The 20,786-nt window shown below is 38.7% G+C and overlaps 2 protein-coding genes and 1 pseudogene across 2 annotated transcripts; all 3 read right to left on the bottom strand.

Moving 5' to 3' along the window:
* Positions 1–2,086: 2,086 nt before the first annotated feature.
* On the bottom strand, positions 2,087–3,595 carry LOC147425814 (uncharacterized). Its single transcript, XM_086499145.1, has 6 exons — positions 3,437–3,595; positions 3,279–3,349; positions 3,127–3,184; positions 2,769–3,024; positions 2,350–2,640; positions 2,087–2,256 (listed from the first exon to the last, which is right to left on the bottom strand). The coding sequence occupies exons 2-6, from the start codon at positions 3,344–3,346 to the stop codon at positions 2,087–2,089; spliced, it is 843 nt and encodes a 280-aa protein (XP_086355271.1). The 5' UTR covers positions 3,347–3,349; positions 3,437–3,595.
* LOC147425813 (uncharacterized) lies at positions 3,470–4,175 on the bottom strand. The gene is made up of 3 exons (XM_086499144.1): positions 4,041–4,175; positions 3,826–3,957; positions 3,470–3,757 (listed from the first exon to the last, which is right to left on the bottom strand). Exons 1-3 carry the CDS (start codon positions 4,173–4,175, stop codon positions 3,470–3,472), a joined length of 555 nt encoding a protein of 184 aa, XP_086355270.1.
* Positions 4,176–4,341: 166 nt separating this feature from the next.
* LOC147425812 (uncharacterized) lies at positions 4,342–5,135 on the bottom strand (annotated as a pseudogene).
* Positions 5,136–20,786: the final 15,651 nt, after the last annotated feature.

The following is a 20,786-nucleotide window of genomic DNA, read 5'->3' as shown; positions in this document are numbered from 1 at the left end:
GCTCAATATGATCAAATCATCAAGTGGCATCAACCGCTCCACCTATTGTCTGTGGATAATTTATTTAGATATGCATAATTAGACATCTTTAGAACGTGGAACTGACTAACTCATGGTTGGGAATTGTTGAGTGAAATGATGAGACAAATCAACAATTTTTGGCAAACCTCATAGACATCACATGTACAACTATAATCCAATATATATGCCATGCGTATATATCAGAACAAAATTTCATGCGTTCATATACTTACTAATCACTAGGATAAAGGTGTCACACACTCCACCTTGCATATGTGTGTGTAACTATCTAAGCACTATTTCAAGTTCATGTTTTTCTTTAAAAAAATCACTCCTGATTCTTGTTTGTATAACAGGACTATTTTACAAAATGAAAATTCTCTCCTTATGAGAGACCTCACATGAGGATTTTGAAGCAATCATACAATTTCAAAAAGTTTCCAACTGTCATGAAAATTTAACTAGATATGTCTTTTCAAATTGACATCTAGTGTTACAAGCCAATGAGTTCACCAAGCCCATGCTATACCCACACATTACGAATGAATTTTACACGAGTGTTAAGCGTGATATTATAAAAATGGCCGAGGCCGAGAATGGAAGGAGGCATTTTTGAGGGGAAATATGCACCCGTGCACACTGAGACAATACTTCTAATTTATTTGAAGTAGACCCTAATGTCATCCCAATTTTGAGCACTCAATAATGAGCGACAAGAAAAAATTACATTTTACAATAAACAATTAGCTAGTGTCATCTTAATATTGAGCAATCATCAATGAATAACAAGAAGATTGACAATAATGATTTTGTCCACTAGTCTCGGCATTGTTATGTCCATATATGTAACATCTTTATGAGGCTTCAAAGAAAACATCTCTCTACACCAAATGACAATAGCATATTGCAAGCCATAATCAAGTGTTTGCATACACAAAACAAGCTTAATGTAGTCCAAAAGTCTGGGCAATGTTTTGCCCAAATACATATTTCTCAAAGTTTAGAAGTCAATAAAACTAAAAGACAATAGTAGTTGCATGGCTAGAATCAAGTTTTTGCACACCCAAAAAGAAGCTAAGTGATCATGCAAAATAAGATCCACTCTAAAGAAGACTACTCCAAATCTGCGTGGTCATCAATGAAGATACAGCTTCGCCTTCGCCTCTCGCGCACCAGTGACTGGTCATATGAATATGTGGTCACCATGTGCCTTGCCATTGCCTCTGCATAGCAAGGTAGCTCACTATCAATCACAATGAGATAATAATGTCATAAAAAATAAAAATTAGGTGCTATAAAATAATGAATAAAGAAAACTCACTAGTCTGAAGGCACATCATAAACAACCAAATCATTCCCCACATCATCAATGCGATCATCACTATCTCCAAGCTCAACAACTTGCGAGGAGCACCATAGAACTCCAGTACAAAAGGAGACAAGTATCCCTCACATATCTCTAGATCACTCTCCATGACCAAGCAACCACGAGAAGTGTGCATAGCTGCCTTTAATAAAGGCCTTGTACCACCATCAAGCTCCAAACATGTACCTATTTTAGGGCACAAGGCCTCTACAAAAAAATAACATATGGGCAACAATCCTCTCTAACATGCCTCTCCACCCACCACTCTTGCCATTACGTGTTGTTAGAGCAGACGATGGCAAGTAGTGACTGATAATCTCCATTGAGAGATCTTGTTGCAAGACTCCCCCACCTACCATACAAGAAAATAAGGTAGCTATGCATGAACATTTAAGAATTTTAGTGCAAAAAATCAACACATTGAATAATAAACAATGACACGCAAACCTTTTGAGCACTCTCATGATCAAATGAAGGATTACTTCCTGCCTTGTGAAATGCCAAAGCATAGAATACGTGCATCTATCATAGCCATGGAAACAACACATAAAAAAGTCAATTTTGCATGATCAAATTTCTTTTAAATAATTGTTCATGTTTTTTGAAGGATGCTTTATTACCTTTTGTGTATGCCCATTCTTTGTTCGTGATGAAAATGGCTCAGAGCTCTCCATGATCCACCTAAACTCAGCTCTAGGCCTATGCGTGTGGCCAAGTCTCCACAAGACTAAGATTAGTGCTAGGACAAAGAACAAGCACCCAACCCATGTCATCCATCATTGTAGATGCAACCACCAATGAAAACTTGACATGGTCATCTGTTAGCTCATTCCATGCAAGAATGCCATCAAAACCTTGAACAAGCCCACCTACAAGCAAAATTATTGTATTTGAGTGTGTGTTAAGAATTTGAGCTAAGTATATGCATAGTGTATACAAGATAGCATTGAAAACCCTCTTACCAGTAGGAAGATCAATAACAGTAAGATCAACACTCCATGCACTAGGTTTTCCATTTCTTATTTTCTCATGTTCACCCAAGCCAACAAAATACTCTCGCATCACCACAAAACCATCCTTGAAGTTTCTTGCAGTGAACTCCTTGCCAAGCTCAATGTTATCATAAATCCAAACCTTTGACTGTTTTATGTCTCCTTTCTTTTGAATGGAATGGAAACTAGCCAAAGGTGCATGAATCAAAGCTCCCTTTCGAACATTCTTTTGGGTATGACAACTTCCTAAGTTTCTTGTATCTAACAATAGCCAAAAAAATAACACATTTTTCTTCAAATCAATCCATGCCATAATGATTAGCATAGGACATAACAAAAGAAAGAATAGCAAGAACATATTGTTACCACCAACAATTTAACTTACTTACCCTTGATTGAGATTCCACCCTTGCTTGATGGTGGACGGCCTCCATGATTCTTGCCTTGCCCTTGTCTTTCTTGATCTTCTTTTTCTTTGAGAGATTTCAACTCTTCCTCCATCTTCTTCCTTTGCTCAACAGTCATCTCTCCTGATGACCCTGAGTCGGACTTACATTCACCCTTCCAATGATGAAGATAATTATCCTTCTCCTCTTCTAGACACTCACCTTTCTTCATATCAATCCACCAAGGGCAGTGCTTACGCTCCTAATCCATGAGAAGAAAGGGTCCACCAGAATCATTGTTCTCTCTAAAGATAGTGGAGGTGTACATACTATATGTAGGAGGACACATAATTGTCCATGCTTTACATATGTCACGCATGCAAGTGATCTTCTTACTTCTTATGAGATACATCAAGAACCTACAACAATATGAAATTTACTTAAACCTTAAATAAAACGAACTTATATAATACAACAATAGTCACTTAGCAAAATGCATAACATAGGAATTACCTATAGACCAATCGACGGGAAGAAATTTTCAAGTCCACATGCTTTGATGGTGGAGTAGCCACATTCATCTCCTTTTGAAATTCGTAAAAAAGTACTCCTCTATATCTACTAACAATGTCTTCAAAATATGAATCGAAGTGAACATCTAAAGGCAAAACCACCTTGTGAACTCCATGTGTGGAATCTACAACCTATTGTAAGAGCCTTCTTGCATCCTCCAAGACTTGATCCATCCATACTTCCTTTGCCAACCAAGGGATATAGAAATGATCTCCCAAAGGCATCCCAAAACTTTGGCGAAAGTTCTCATCTGCTCCCAAAAGCTTTAGCATTTTTATCTTTAACTCTTGAGAACATGTAGCACAAGATATAGAGTAGAGTTTCTCTATTGTAATCTTGAATTTTTCATCCTCAAAAGGAAGATTCCATAAAATGAGAAACCATTCTTCTCCATTAGCAAGATTCACCATGAATAGATTCTACAATAACCAAACAAAATAAATAGAAAAATCTTTTTATTATACTTTTAATAGAGTGTAGTACTCACCCGAGTCATGCATCTATTGTAAGCTTTAACAACATTGCTCTTTGCTTGAATCTCAGCCCTCACACGCTCATCTTGTGACAAAGTAAGAGGTATCTTATTTAATGCTACCTGTAAATCAGACTTCCATTTATTCTGCATACACCATTTCAATAAAATGTATCAAGAACCAAAAAGATTATTAATCTTACCAAATCTTAACAAATTTAAGTACATACCCCATAAACCATGGGACCAAGGATAGACTGAGTAAGAGGATACCGAACCCTCTTTCCTGATTGTGCTTCTTGAGCTTGCTTTCTCCATTGACACTTGTTCAGCCTCACTAAAATTTTCAGTGATTTGAGACCCATCTAAAGAACAAATGGTACTTGTATGATATAAGCAGTCTTTGAGGTTGGTCTTAATGATTGCTTCTTCATTCATTTTACATAAACAATAAACCATAAAAAATTTACCTCAAGACGTATCATTAAAACAAAGACAAAGCAAAATTTAATGTACAAATGAAAATAAGACTTACATGTTCAATATTTGAAGAGCAGCAATTAATCTCAACTCCTCTTGCTGGGTAGGGACAATAAATTGTGCCAAAACCCTCACATGTTTCTTCTTGTCATTACATGAGACCTCGCTTATGCTCTCCATCCAAGAGGCCGCTCGATGATTCCCTTCCCAGACAAAGAACATATTTCCCTTCAACATGGACCATTGATCATTGTTTTCAAGCTCATCCTCAAACTCTTTGTTAACCATATGCCAATACTTGTCCCAAGTTTTTGCAATGTCCTCATTAACATCTCTAGTTGAACCATCTGGAAGATTTATGGATAAGATGAACATACCTTTCATCTTAAGGTACCCTTCTTCTTCAAAAACCTTCTTAAGTAGAGAAAGGTCCCATCTAAGCTCTCGTACTCTCTCATTTATCAAACACCTACAAAGAGGAATCATAGGGGGTATACATCCTTTAATCAGGGTTAAACTGTCTATAAACTCGAAGCCTTGAGGCCTGATAATAGCTTGTGGGATGACCTCCTCAACCTCTTTGTCATCTGTCACCTTCTCATTGTCCTTCATACCCCCATCTACATCCTTATCATTGGTGGCCTCTTTATCTCCTTGAACATCATGAATGTCTTCTACTTGTTGATTAGCCTGAGCATTTTCAGCTTTATCAACTGATTTCTTGCTATCCTCGCTGCTAGCAACAGATTTCCTCTTCTTGCGTATGACTTTGGATGAACCTTTTGTCCTCTTTCCAAATCTAGAAGCCTTTCATAAAGAACAAATAAACAAATATCAACAAACATATTAAACTTACATACATTTAAAATTTCTTCAAAACAAGATGCTTATTTATGGGCCAAATTTAAAATTCAAAACTTAAGAACATGCATTTCAGTCAAAATCCGACATCACATGCATTGTGTGTGTGTGTGTGTGTGTGCGCGCGCTCTCTCTGTCTCTTCCATACATCATTCTAAATTTTCACAAGGGTTTCTCCGGTGAAACCCCTTGCATGGAGCAGTGTTGAAACGACCTGTGCTCATCTTATGGCTTGACTGAGATATATATGCCATATGAGATATGTATGCCATATGTGGTATACTTCGAAAGCATTTCGATGGGGTCTCGACGCAGACCTTTGTGTCACGCATTGGGCAGCTCATAACACAGTTGAAGGTCAAAGGGGTAATAAGTGTGACATTTATAGCCCCTTTTGATGGTGTGGAAAGACAATACACAACATTGTGGGGGCAATACAACTCTGTAATAGACCTTGTGAGCTTGTACAATACGAAAGCGGCAAAGTATGGGGGTGAGGCCAAGGTGCTAGCGAGCTTTAGCACAGGTGGGGTTGGAAGACAGCTCTTGGCTTGTCAACAACTCAAGGTTGCTGATGGCTCTTACGCATCCTCAATTAACTTCCAATACGAGGAACAAGCGCTAGCTAGTCCCATACATATGATTACAAATCCTTCATGCTGGTCTAGAATCTACATCTTCACAGGTATTTCGCTTGCGAAACCCAATCTTGCTCAGTCATCCAAGAGCTCCTAGCCACCTACTCAGTCATTGCCATGGCATCATCCCAATAGCTCTCAGCCACCTGCTCATTTCAAGAGCGCATGCAATTCATTCTCTCTCTAAGTGGCTCTTCTTACTTTGTTAGCGAAGTGGCAAATTTTCGCTTCTTGGCCCCTTCTTGGCCACTCAGCAGCCCACGTGGCTGCACCTTATCTCCTTGTAAAGCTCTAAAAAAAACAGCACCGTCAAGCAAAAAACAGTGGCTAACAAAGTAAAAAGCTGCGCCGACGCACTGTAAAGCTCTAAAAAAAACAACGTCGTCAAGCAAAAAATAGGGTCTAATTAACGAAGTAAAAAGGAGCATATTGCCTTCTCCTCTCCCAACTCACGGGCAGGTTGACATCAAGAGCCTATTGCCTTCTCCTCTCCCAACTCACGGCGACTCCCGGCAAGATGAAGACCAGTGACCATCAGGTTATCTCTCTCTCTCTCTCTCTCTCTCTCTCTCTCTCTCTCTCTCTCTCTCACCGACCTTTGCTTGACGTCACTGTTTCCTAATATGCCTTTGCATAATATGCCTTTGCATACTCTTCCTACCAATATAGCCTATAGACCTTGTGTTAAACAACGAACACTCTGTAATTTTCAAAAGAGCAGGAGACTCCACAGAGGTATTTTACACACCTCATATTTCAGCTTATCCCTGACATGACCCCAACGGTATGAACATGATGAAGATCCTCTTCCTCATCGGTATTAGGTGACTCAGTCCGCCTCAACTTCATCAATCGTTCATCGGACTCTATGTGCCTTTGCATAATATGCCTTTGCATACTCTTCCTGCCAATATAGCCTATAGACCTTGTGTTAAACAACGAACAGTCTGGAATTTTCAAAAGAGCAGGAGACTCCACAGAGGTAGTTTACACACCTCATTTTTAAGCTTATCCCTGACATGACCCCAACGATATGACCATGATGAAACTCCTCTTCTTCATCTGTAGCAGGTGACTCAGTCCGCCTCAACTTCATCAATCGTTCATCGAACTCTATGTGCTTCAAAACCTTTTTGACCTTTGCTTGACGTCACTCTTGGCCAAAGAGCCTGTCGTGCTTGTTTCCTTTGCATCAAAGCAGCATAATATGCCTTTGCATACTCTCTCTGCCAATATAGCCTATAGAACTTGTTTTAAACAATAAACAGTCTTGAATTTTCAAAAGAGCAAGTGACTCCACAGAGGTAGTTTACACACCTTATTTTTAAGCTTATCCCTGACATGACCCCAACGGTATGACCATGATGAAGCTCCTCTTCTTCATCGGTAGCAGGCGACTCAGTCCGCCTCAACATCATCAATCGTTCATCGGACTCTATGTGCTTCAAAACCTTTTTGACTGTATTTCGAGTCCCACAAATTCTTCCATTGATGCCTTCACTAGCAAGTATGATACCTCCTGAGACACGCTGTTGATCTCAATCATAAATTTGTAAACAATCTAAATGGGAAACGTACTAAGACAGCTTATACATTTGACCTCCCGGATACTGATCACTCATGGTAAGAGATGACAACTAGAGCCTCAAGGGACCAAGTCTGACTGATACCACAAGTCTTCTAAATGTAATTACAGAAAACCCCACCTCTTAGCCCTGAAATCTTCAAGCCTCACAACAAAACAAATGGTTTTGAGAAACAAGTTGAAACCCCCAAAATTTTCCCATTTCCAAGATTTTTTCACAGCATAGAGAGCACACTTTGCAGTTAATCGAAGTTCTTTATAAATTCTTTCATCACAATCCATTCTACTATGGGTTTAAGTTTGAGCCCTCTAGATAGCATATACAACCGTGGAACTCCCAATGAGCCCAAGAACTTATACAATATAAGTCACATACATAGCATATCTCCCGCTTGATGCATAATCGGTGTAGCTTGTGTTAGCCGTTGCTAACATCACAATCGTTGTAGCATGTGGCCGTTGCTAACAGAAGCCAACAAGAGTAAAAATCTTACTCAAATGCTATTGGCCAGGCTTTTCAAGGGCCAATAGAAGCCAGCATAGTAAGTGGCAATAAAGGTTGACCAAGATGAGAGAGAGAGGGCTGATTTGTGAAGGCATTATTCCACACACTCACACAAGCTCATGTATGAAGTAAATAAAGTCTATCTCCTTCTCAAGATTTAATTTTGAAAGCTCTTCATCTACTCCAAGCTTGCAAGAAGGGAGGCCTACACCAACAAACTCTTGGCTTGTGATACAAATCCAACCAAGAGACAAGCTCCAATGCATGTTCATCTCCTCTACCATGCTGATTAGTAAGCTACGCTAAGCTATTGTGAGTGACTATATATGTGAGAAGAAATACTTATTTCTCGTAAGAATAATTCTTCTTCCTCTACATCTAGTCTTATACCGTGCTAGTTCTCACCATCTTCGAAGGTGTGTGAGGTCTTGGGTCCGAGTCCGCGAGGGAATTGATGTTATGTATTATCACATGTAAGTTCGGTGCATGAAGCTTACATCTTCATTGCACCAACAAGTTTTTACCAAGGAACACAAAGAATTGTATTGTAGAAAGTATCTCTTAATGGGAGAAGCTATAATACAAATGCCTAATGGAGGGGGGACCAGTCCGTGTAAATCCGATCCTCAATAGTTGTTTCTATATCTATCCCTCTTTCAAGTATTGTTATGCGAAACTAATTAGGTGTTATGCTAATGTTGCTATCTCCAACCAAGCAATGTTCTATGCTCATTAGGAACTTGCTATTAATGAATTAATGCTCACTATGTAAGTTATTTTCCTCTATTACAAGCTATTTAGACCATTAAATGTTGCATTGGTATCAATGTCATAAAAACCTAATATCTACTTTCCCAAATTTTTTTCTCATATTAAACTGATCATTTAATATAGGGAAAATACCAAGGGGAGAAAAGGCTGGATATTAGAAAGGCTGCCAGACCGGTCTCAACAGGCGATCCATAAGAGGGGAACTAGGGATCTAGATGGGGATGGACTGCCAAAGAGAAAACTAATCAATGGAGTTTAAAAGACGTCTAGGTTTAACTCCATTAACACTAGGTTGGTAACCTAACAGGACATAAAAGTGTCCTTTCAGGGTTTTGAAAAAAACCTCCAAAACCATAGTAGATCCACTCATTTTGTAAAATCCTTTCATGAGGTTATAGTTCAAGGCCTACTACACATGGAAAAAATAAGAAACTTGTAAAATTTCTCATCTTTTGGTCACACCAAGCCTCCAAAGTTGATGGACCAGTGCATTTTCATCAAAACAGTCATTTCTTACGTTTTGTTGCATAAAAATAAGATTAGGGATTTTTGTAAGACTTGAGATAAATTCCCTAGTTAACTTCAATGGGTTGGTGATCAGAACATATGATTGCTTATCACTCACTATTTTTTGTTTTGCCAAAATAAATAGGTACAAAAAAGTTGAATTTTTACCATTCTGCAAACATATCATCAAAGTTTCTATAGCCACGCTCAATACAAATAATATATGCATGTTTTCTTAGTTCCCTATTGTCCTTTATGTTCATAAGGAGCCATGGAGCATGTCAAAATAATAATACATCTCTTACCAAGGGGAATCTTGGGGACAAAGATGAACTGTTAAATACAGCAAACATGAAAAAACTGGGTTCAACATTATGAGTTGTAGAATCCCATAGAAACTATTCAATATCTAGCCAAATTTGATCCTTATGACTAGATATGGTTACTACCTACAAAATGCATGTAGTTGTCACAAGAAACTAACAATATTGAAAAATCTATACTTGATATACTAGAATGTTCCGTTTTCTTCTATAATTGAAAAAATCAACCATCGTTGTGTACTATGCAAAATAGGGTATTAGGTGCCCCAAAACTCAAGGAATGTTAGCTTTATGTTACAATATGAGACATACAAAATCAAAAATGCATTTGGATATCATGAAATCCACCAAAAAAATCATAGAAGAGCTAAAATTGGCTAAAAAACAGGATTTGACAATTTTTGTAATTTGGTCATAACTTACAACTTTAATATTTATTTCTCCCTAGAAGCATCAGGACATGTCGAGGACTACTAAAGATAGTTCTCTAGCATTATAGACCTCACAAACATCAATTCTAGAGTGGTATAGTTGAAAAAAGTTTAAAAAAGCCAAAAACTGGACCCGTTTTTTCACACAGTTTAGGTTGTGAAATGTTGTGCAAGGACAATGTTAAAGATGGAATTGATATTCCAAAAAAATGTCGAGTTTTTTTCAGCTCATGAGACAACTTTCTAGATAGATAAAACCTCAAAATCCTTTTTGAAACTCTTGACATAATTCAAGGAAAATGGTCACTTAACAGGACATAAAAGTGTCCCAGGACATAAAAGTGTCCCATTACCAACCTAGTGTTAAGACTTCCATAGGTAAAAGTTCCAACTTTTTAACTCTAGAGGTCATAGGCAATGGGAACTTGGCTTAGTGACTAAAAGCGCTAACTCTAGAAGTCAACAAAAACAATTAGCAAGAAGACAAAGGAAAGGGTGAACTTGGAAGAGGGAAGACTTGGAATCATACACACACACACACACACACACACTACACTTTCCACAAAGCAAATAGGACACATGCCAGGCATGCAGGAAAACCCCCAATTCTTGCCTGAATCCTATTGGATGGACATAGAGGTGGACTAATGAGGGCTCACCTAGTGTAAACTAAATTAATTGCTTATTTTATAAATGATTAAAAAAACAACTTATAAGAAATAGTTTCCCTAAAAGACTATTCGATAGTCAAAAGGCCCAATGAAAATTAAGCAACTCCTAAATTTGCTTAATTTCTATTGGCCAGAAGACTAAAAGGTCCAATAGGAATTTAGATAATTGAGTTTATTATTTGATCATTTACAAAAAGGCGTACAGGGTGTACACTTATCACAAGGCTTTTGATTGGGCCTCTCAAAGGCTATTGGCTAAAATATTCACGGGCCAATAGGAAGCCATCATGAGTAACTGGCATTAGGGGTCAACCAAGATGAGAGAGAGGGCTGATTTGTGAAGGCTTTATTCCACACACGCTCACACAAGCTCATCTGTGAAGTAAAGAAAGTCTATCTTCTTCTCAAGCTTTAATGGAAAGCTCTTCATCTACTCCAAGCTTGTGAGAAGGGATGCTTACACCAACAAAATCTTGGCTTGTGATGAAAATCTAACCAAGAGACAAGCTCCAATGCATGCTCATCTCCTCTACCATGCTAATTACTAAGCTATGCTAAGCTATGATGAGTGATTATGTAAGAATAAATGTAAAATTTCATGGCCTAGTAACTTGTGTGGAGCGGAAAATAGCATAGACATAGTGAGCATTTCATGAGAATAGATTCCTAATGAGCATAGCAAGAGTGCTTGACTGGAGAGAGCAGCAAAAAGCATAACACCTAGTTAGATAGGCATCAACAACACTTCAAAAGAGAGAGAAATTAAGCTATTGACAATAGTTGAGGACAGGATTTACATGGAGCCGTCGGTGCCCCCTCCAAGAGGCTTTGTATTATAGGTTTCCCCCATCAAGGGAGACATTTTACAATACAATACTTTGTGTTCCTTCAATAACTTGATGGTGCAATGAAGATGGAAGCTTCAAGCACCATGAACACACTTATAAAACACAACATCAATTTCCTCATGGTCACAGACCCAAGACCTCACACACCTTCGAAGATGGTGAGAGCTAGTGGGGTATGAGAGTAGATTCAGAGAAAGAAGGAGTAGTCTTACGAGAAAGAATTATATCTCCTCACATAATCACTCATAATAGCTTAGCATATCTTAGTAATTAGCATTGTAGAGGAGATGATCATGCATTGAATCTTGGCTCTTGGTTGGATTTTCATCACAAAGCCAAGAGTTGTTGGTGTAGGCCTCCCTTCTCACAAGCTTGGAGCAGATGATGAGATTTTTATTGAAGCTTGAGAAGGGGAGAGAGTGTCTTCTTGCTTCACACATGAGATTGTGTGAGAGTGTGTGTGATAATTCCCTGTCAAAATCAGCCCCCTCTCTCTCTTGGTTGACCCCTCTTTCAATTTACTCTTGTTGGCATCCCATTGGACCCTGCAAAGCTTAGCCAATCATAATTGAGAAGCATAAGTGATAGCCTTGTGACATGTGTCCCTCTTTCACCTTTTGTGAGAGCTTTAGGTAACTAATCAATGTAATTAAACTCTCATTGGACCCCTTTGTCTTCTTGCCAATAGGAATTAGGCAAGCCATTGGGCTGTTGAATGCTCATTGAACACCTTGGGAGACTGTCCAATAGTCTTCTAGAGAGTTTAATTCTTTTTGGTTCTTTTATCAAGTGTTTTAAAATAAATTAAACTAAATGTACTCTAGCCTAATTCTCATTGGTCCACCTCTATGGCCATCCAATAGGATTTGAATGCATCTTGGGGGAAACTGGGCTAGTGAGCTGACAAGTGTACCCTATTACCTTTGTGTGAAGGGCTTGCAAGAGTGTGTGTGTGTGTGTGTGTGTGTGTGTGTTTATCTCTCATCCCCTACTAAAAGGGCTCGCCCCCTCCCATCTAGGGATTAGCAAAGACTTTTTTTGGTCTTCTCAAAGGCATCCAATTTCCCTAAGGTTTGACAATTGGACTTTACATTGAATTTTGGAAGTCTTAATGGGCTGAACCTTAGGGTCTTTGAAGCCCATTGTTTTCACATTGCTCTTTTGCAAATGCCCCCCCCCCCCTCCCCTTGGATCCCTACTGTGGCCGGTCTTCCAGCTTAACCAATATTCTAGCTTTTTCTCCCGTGGCACTTCCCCATATTAAATGATTAGTTTAATATGATAAAATCATTTAGGAGAATTAGATATTAGTTATTATTATATTACCTCTCTCTTGTAGTCAAAGTCGTCATTGACTATGGGGTAGAGAAGATAAATCCTATTCAGTAGTCCTTTTCCTAGCGGGTAGAGGATCCCTATCTTACCCTATGACATCATTCCAGAATGAATGACTGATCCATTTAGTTCTTGAGAGACTAAGCCACCACAAGCATGTATGCGCGTTAGTCCTATCAATCTTCCATAGTAGAGTGAAAAGCTCTACTTGGTGTTTGGAAGACGTCGTCTCCACAAACTTGATTCTAAGCATGCATCCTACATAACAATTGTGCACAATGAAGAAAAGGAGATTCTTTTAGGACAAAAACTATGTTCATTTTAGAAATTTGTACATTTGCTTACTCTAGGGAAGCATTGTAAGTATTGACAAGGTTTAGGTTATCCTTTAATTGTATGCCTTGCATCCATCTAGCATCTTCAAAAGGATAGTTCTTAAACTTAATATAAGATATCATGGCATAATCTTAATGCCTCTTAATACCTTGCCTTCATACAGGAAAATGGACTCGAGCTGCAGCACCTCTTCTTGGTCTTTGATCTCCGGTGGGTCTTCAATAGTTGGTTCTTGAGGTGGCTCTCCTTTGTAAGTCTTTAGTATATAGTCTCACATGAAAATCATTGTGTATGAGCCAATGATTGGGCAACTTGAGTTGATAGGCCATCTCAGTGATTGATCTAAGAATCTGGAAGGTGCCATAGTACCTTTTTGCTAACTTAGCATAGTACTTTTGGTGTCCCGTAGGATTTTTTCCCATCGTGTGCCTTAATCGAGCCTTGGGAAATTTAAGCAAGACCCAATCATTTTCTTTAAAGGTTTGGACTCTTTTGCGCTTATCAGCAGCAGCCTTTTGTCTTTGTTCTAAGATAGAGATAGCATCCTTAATTTGGAAAGATTCTAGTAGGTCTCGACTATACTCATCTGCAGCGAAGATCTTCCTATGTATCTTAAGTAGCAGGCGACATTTTAATCTTCCCTTAATTACCTTGAAAGGTGCTTTTCCCGTGGAGGTATGTATCTTATTATTGTAGGCACACTCCACTAAGGTTAAGTACTTCTCCCATTAGGACCTTTGGTCTATTTCCGCTACATAGGCATTAGTAGATCAACAAATGTTAGGTTAGCTATTTCACTTTGTCCATCCATTTGGGGGTGATAGGCCAAAGAGAAGTATAGCCTTGTCCCTGAATTCTCAAAGAGACCCTTCCAGAAATTACTGGTCATTCTAGGATCTCTATCGAACACTATGGACATTGGCAAGCCATGGTACTTGAAGATTTGTGATATGAAGAGGGTTGCCATTTGATGGGCTTTGCTGGCCTTTTTGACAGGTATAAAATGAGATTGTTTACTAAACATGTCTACTATCGTCCATATTCTCGTATTCCCATGGATAGACTTAGGCAATCCAAAGATAAAATCCATGGATATGCTCTCCCATGGTGAATTAGGGATTGTCAAAGGTTTAAGAAATCTAGGTTGCTTCCCTCTATCAAACTTTGTCTTTTGGCATACCACACATTTAGAAACATACTCTTGTATGTATGCTTTCATGGTAGGCTAATCAAAATATGTTTCAATCCCTTTTAGGGTAGACTAAATCCCCCTATGCCCCGCATAAGGAGGAGCATGAGATTCATACATTACTTTCTCACATAGTGAGTGAGTAACGCATAGTCTATTGCCATGGAGAAGATAACCATCTTGTAAGGTAAATGATTCCTCTTTTTTCCCTAGTGCAAAGGCTGAAATCACATCTGTAAAATTGGGATGAATAGCTTACTCATCTATCATATAAGATAGATCATTGTGAGTTGCTATGGAAACCGCATTCACTCGGCCGTCTTGAGAGTGCATCGGCTACTTCATTATGCTTGCCAGAAATGTGAGCAATACAAAAATGAAATTTCAAAAAGATATTATCCCACCTCATTTGTTTGTCGGAGAGCTTGGTTTGCATTATGAAGTACTTGAGTCTTTGGTGATCCGTTCATAGAATGAAAGGAGTCCCCAGTAAATAGTGCTTCTGCAAGTCTAAGGCATGTAAAACTACAAGGGGTTCCTTTTCATATATGCCTAGAGCTTGCCCAACAGGGTCGAGCCTTCGACTTTCATAGGCTATGGCACGCCCTTCTTGGAGAAAAACATCTCCAAGGAAATCACCACAAACGTCACATTGGACCTCAAATGGCTTTGAGAGATACGGCAGTGTAACCACAGGTTGAGAGATAAGCTTTTCAAAACCGTTGTTCTCCTTGGCAGACCATGTATACCTAAAATTTTTCTTTGTTAGGTCATGTAATGGTCCCGCGATTTGTGAGAACTTTTCTATGAAGCATCTATAGTATGCAAACATACCTATAAAGCTTATTAGTTGACGAAGATGCCTTGGATTAGGCGATCCTTTTATTACCTCTAGCTTTGATGGATCCGTTTGGATGCCATCTTGAGAGATAATGTGACCTAAAAACTAAATTTCTTGTAAGAAAAACACTTTTCTTTCAATTAACATAAAGTTTATTCTCTTGTAAGACTTGACATACTACTTGGAGATGTTGCTTGTGTTCGTCTAGTGAATTGGAGTAGATGATAATATCATCAAAGAACACTCCAGTAAAGGTTTGGTGAGGCCTGAGTAGCTTCTTTATCAAGCGGTTGAATGTGGTTGGTGCATTGGTCAAACACCAAAAGGCATGACAATGTATTTGTAAAGACCAAAAGTAGTGAAAAATGCGGTCTTTACAATGTCTTGATCAACTATCCTTATTTGATGGTAGCCACTTTTTAGGTCTATTCTACTAAAGTAGGTCGACCCTTGTAGCTTATCAAATAGGTCTTTTACCCATGGAACGAGAAACCTATTTTTGATAGTGATCCTATTTAGTGCTTGATCAACTATCCTTATTTGATGGTAGCCACTTTTTAGGTCAATTATACTAAAGTAGGTCGACCCTTGTAGCTTATCAAATAGGTCTTCTACCCATGGAATGAGAAACCTATTTTTGATAGTGATCCTATTTAGTGCTCTATAGTACACACACATACGATATGTGTCGTCTTTCTTTTGCACTTATAGCACGGGTGAAAAAAATGGAGATGAGCTAGGCCTAGCTAACCATGCCCTTCTCAACTAGCTCATGCACTTGGGGGCATAATCTCCTCTTGTTGAGCTTGAGAAACTCTATAAGGAGGTTTATTAGGTGGTGAACTTCTTGGAAGAAGTTCAATTGCATGGTAATCATTGCCTCGTTAGGAGGTAGTTCACAAGGGATTTCGTCAATTAAAAAATCTTGAAATTCCTTGAGATTATTGGGTAGCTCTAATTCCTTGTGATTATTTATATTTTGTTTTGCTAAAGCATTAGGTTCATTTTGAGAATCTTTAAAAAAAATCATGTACACGGAAATAGAGCTCGTTATTGACTTATTGAAATCTTTAGTATGTACAATGGGTATGGTATTACCTAACTCCTTCACTACAAGAGGTACTTTACATTAGCGACGCTCGCAGTGCGACGCTCAAAAGTGAAAATTCACGATGTCACTGTCATCATTGCTATGGGTGTTGCTATGAGCATCGCTAGTTTATGTGTAACATAGCAACGCTCATAGCGACAACCATAGCGACACCGACGGGGGTAAAAAAATAAACAGAGAGCGCCCGAAAAGTCAGATCTAAGATCTGAGTTTTCGACGCTCAAGCAAAGAGGTAACCCGCACTCTCCCTCTCTCTCTCTTTATTCTCCACATACACAAACACACACACACTCTCGTGTTCCCTTCCCCATTATCTCTCTCTCTCTCTCTCTCTCTCTCTCTCTCTCACACACACACACACACACACACACACACACACACACACACACACACACACATGCATAAACAAAGAATGCATACACACACACATTGAGAGAGGAAAAGAGAAAGAGAGAGAGAGAGAGAGAGAGAGAGAGAGAGAGAGAGAGAGAGGAGAAAACAAAGAGAAAGAAAGAGAGAATAAATAACCAAAGAGAGAGAGGGGGAGAAAACGAAAGGGAGAGGTAAGGAGAGAAAACAAAGAGAGAAAGAGATTAGGTTAAAATTTAAATTAGATTAGGTTAGATTACATTTAGATTTATGTTTATGTTGAGTTTAAGATTAGGTTAGATTTAGATTTATGTTAGATTACATTTAGGTTTAATTAGGTTAGATTAGATTAGATTTAAGTTTATTTTGAGTTAGATTTATGTTAGATTAGATTTAGGTTTATTTACGTTAGATTAGATTAGATTTAGGTTTATTTTGAGTTTAAGATTAGGTTAGATTTAGATTTACGTTAGATTAGATCTAGGTTTATTTAGGCTAGATTAGATTAGATTTAAGTTTATTTTGAGCTAGATTTATGTTAGATTAAATTTATGTTAGATTAGATTTAGGTTTATTTACGTTAGATTATATTTACATTAGGTTTAGATTTACGTTAAATTAGATTAGCTTTAGGTTTATTTTGAGTTTAAGATTAAATTAGATCTAGATTTATGTTCGATGGACTAGCTTTTTTTAGATTTTAGTGCATGTCAATGAAGGTGTGCTTTGTCCAAAGAGCAAACACTAGTTACACAACAATATGTATATTCCCATCAGAATCTGACACCTATTAACTCACATACTAACCATATTCAAGTATCCGCGAATCACCACATGTTCAATTAGGTTAGATTTAAGATTAGATTTTGGATTGAGTTTTTATATTAGAGTCTACCTTCGAGATCACGATAAAAAAATTAGAGTTAGACGAACGGTGATCCCTCTCTTCCTCTCTACGGATGCGACCTTAAGCTGGAAAGCTTTCAATGGCATGATACTCAGATTGGAGACCAACATGTAATGTGCTAAGTAATCCCTCGAACAAATATCTATTGTGAAAAGATGTTAAGGTGTTGTGAAATGCTACAGCTAGAGAAGAGGCAAAGGGGTTTTGTCGACTAGATGCACTATCATGTAGGCGTGGGCGTGTAGATTTCTTGTACCCACAAATATAGGCATTGATCAATAAAGAAGAGATTATAACTAGGTGGTTCTGATCTTTGTGCACCTCTAGACCGATGTGTATGGAGATTGGATATGAGTAGAATGTGAGGTAGTTTACAGTATGAACAAAGAGAGAGAGAGAGAGAGAGAGAGAGAGAGAGAGAGAGAGAGAGAGAGAGAGATAAAAGATAGAGGATGCCAATAGAAGATTAAATTTTTTGTCCAAGTTATAAGGTTTTTACCCTCATTTTGAGTAGTGATGAGGATGTGGGGCCGTCCAACCGAAACACCTATCTCTCAACGAGGATCTTATGTCCTTGTTATCAATGCAAGCATGCTGTTTCTTTGCAGCACATTCACGAATTTGGTGAGTTTGATCCATCTATTATAGATCAAGTTGTTGCCAATTATAACTCGTTGGACTCTAACGCTGACCAACAAGCAAAAATCTTGCAACCCAATAGACATATTCGCTTGCGCTTTGGTCAAGCAGCATATGTGAGGCCACAAGATGTAGCCTCTGACAGCTGGAGGGATGATCATGCATACCACATTCCCAACGAGGCAATGTTTGAGCCCAAGATCGATGAAATGATCGAGACAATCATGGATTCATAAAGGCTTATTTATGATGATATGAAAAGTGAAGCCGATACACCATTGTATGATGGAGCACTTGTGTTTAGATTGAAGGCGCTCTTGGTTCTTCTCAACATGCAGACAAAGTTTGGATGGAGTGACAGTAGCGTCACAACACTTTTCAGGTGATCTATTTCAATGTGTTTACTTTAATAAAAAACTCTAGATGTATAATGATCTGATAGATTTTTACACAATTGTACCGTATTTTTTCTGCTGTGTAGATTGCTCAAAGAGCACATACTGCCAGTTGATAATGTGATGCCAGATTCCAGAGAGGAAGCAAGAAAGATCTTGTGAAACTTGGGAATGGATTACAATTCGACTTACGCTTGTCTTAGCGACTGCATTCTTTTCAGAGGGGAGTACATAGACATGGAGAAGTGTCTGAAATGTGACTCCGAGAGATATCGAGTAGATCTCCATGGAACAAAAATTCCACAAAAGGTTTTTCAACATTTTTCTCTACTTCCTCGCATCAAGCATTTCTTTGAATGTAAGTCCATGGCTGCCCTAGCATCATGGCATGAGGAGAATAAATCTTCGGATGGTGTGCGATGGATTCCTATAGATTGTGTATCCTGGAAACATATAGATGGAACATGGTCGGATATTGCCAGGGAAGCTCGAAATTTGCGCCTAAGCCTAGCTATGGATGGCATAAAACCATTTGATCAAAGATCAACATCTTACAGTGTATGGCCCATTGTCATCGTCAACTACAACATTCCCCCGCGGTTGACTACGAAGAAGGGGCACCTATGGCTAAGCTTGATTGTGTTGGGGTGGTGTAAAGTGAAGAATATAGATGTGTATCTTTGTCCACTATTGGAAGAGCTACAACAATTGTGGATTGTCATAGAAGTGGTGGATATGAGCCGACACACAGGTCGATGGAATGCTTTGATCAGAGGCATTCTAATGTGGACCATGCATGACTATCCCGGACTAATAGAATGCTCAGGTGATTTACACTTAAACTCAAACATTGTAAATCTTAATTTTTCTCAAGCTTATCTATTATCATGTGTATACATGCAGGGCTTCAAACAAGCCGATACAGAGTATGCGTCACATGTGGACCTAGATTGACTGTACGTTGAGCGCCCTCATTGAAGAAGAAAATCTACGAAGGTCATCAAGCGTATCTTCCAAAGAATCATGTGTTACGCAATGGCTTTTTGGGAAGAAATCCACCGAGGATGTCTGCACAAGCATGGTTAGAGTAGAAGGAGATGTGTGATAACGGTTTGCCCCCAGGGATGAAGAGACTCTCTCTATGGTACGAGTTACCATATTGGCCATGACTCATGATCAATGACTTGCTCGATCCAATGCACATATTCAAGAATGTGAGTAATCTGCTATGGGACCATCTAACTGGCAAGAAAGATACTTTGGGAGCCAGGGTTGACCTTAGAAATGTGAATCGTATGGAGGCAATATTGGTCGCACACAACATCCGATGGATCGATAAAACTCCCTAAAGCGCCATGGATTTTCAATGGAGCCCAAGAACGCAAAGTAAAAGAGACCATTTGATCTATGCGGACCCCCATTGGCATAATGCACTCGCTTCAAACATGTTTTACTAAAGAAGGAAAGCTTGTACCGGTTTGACGTCACATGACTGGCATAAAATGTATCAAGTATGTTCATAGTGGAATATATCATAGTGGGAATTGTGTAACAAATTTGTGTGTGGACTTTAATATCATTGTTGCACATGTTTTGCAGTTTATTTTACCGGTGGCCATTGAGGGATGTTTGTCTCTTGACGTCCGTAACACAATCTACAAACTTGCAAAGTTGGTGCAATGGATCTCACAAAAGGAGATCAACGTAGACTCCATACCATTAGCCAAACTAAACGCTGTGGAGGTTGTGTGCATGTTTGAGAAACACTTTCCTACTACCATGCTAACCATTCAGATGCATCTTCTTGTTCACATAGTTGATGAGGTGGAAATAGCTGGCACAGTACATTCCAGATGGATGTTCTTTTTAGAACGTTTCATGAAAACACTCAAGGGATATGTGCATCAAAAGGAACGTCCAAAGGGTAGCATGGCAGAAGGTTGGCTGCTATCAGAGTCCCTAGTGTACATTGGATAGTGGCTAGAAGGATTTGATAAAGCCCGGGACATGCTATGGTGAACCATAAATGATGAGCGCATATCTAGGATTGTCATGTGCAATCTCGGTGTCGAGAAGAAGATGATGGAATATCTAGAGGCTAAAATCAACCAATTTTGCATGCTTCACAATCCAGTGATGCAAAAGTGGATTTCACAATATGAGGATGCAAAGCAAGAGTGACAAAGGGCACGAATCAAGTGGAGACAGGGAACACGACCATCGATGCACTATTC

This window comes from Adiantum capillus-veneris, chromosome 24 (genome assembly GCF_014529385.1).
Source record: "Adiantum capillus-veneris isolate H3 chromosome 24, ASM1452938v2, whole genome shotgun sequence".
In the NCBI taxonomy this organism is placed as follows: Eukaryota; Viridiplantae; Streptophyta; class Polypodiopsida; order Polypodiales; family Pteridaceae; genus Adiantum; species Adiantum capillus-veneris.
Note: the sequence above shows the minus strand (reverse complement) of the source record. Positions and strands in the feature narration are given on the sequence as shown.

Coding starts and splice junctions, on each gene's coding strand:
- LOC147425813 (XM_086499144.1), bottom strand. CDS start 4,175: ATGGGTCTCAAATCACTGAAAATTTTAGTGAGGCTGAACAAGTGTCAA. Junction 3,958..4,040: donor TTGGTCCCATGGTTTATGGG/GTATGTACTTAA, acceptor TGGTGTATGCAG/AATAAATGGAAGTCTGATTT. Junction 3,758..3,825: donor ACAATAGATGCATGACTCGG/GTGAGTACTACA, acceptor TGGTTATTGTAG/AATCTATTCATGGTGAATCT.
- LOC147425814 (XM_086499145.1), bottom strand. CDS start 3,346: ATGAATGTGGCTACTCCACCATCAAAGCATGTGGACTTGAAAATTTCT. Junction 3,025..3,126: donor GCATGCGTGACATATGTAAA/GCATGGACAATT, acceptor ATGGATTAGGAG/CGTAAGCACTGCCCTTGGTG. Junction 2,641..2,768: donor GGGTGGAATCTCAATCAAGG/GTAAGTAAGTTA, acceptor GGCTATTGTTAG/ATACAAGAAACTTAGGAAGT.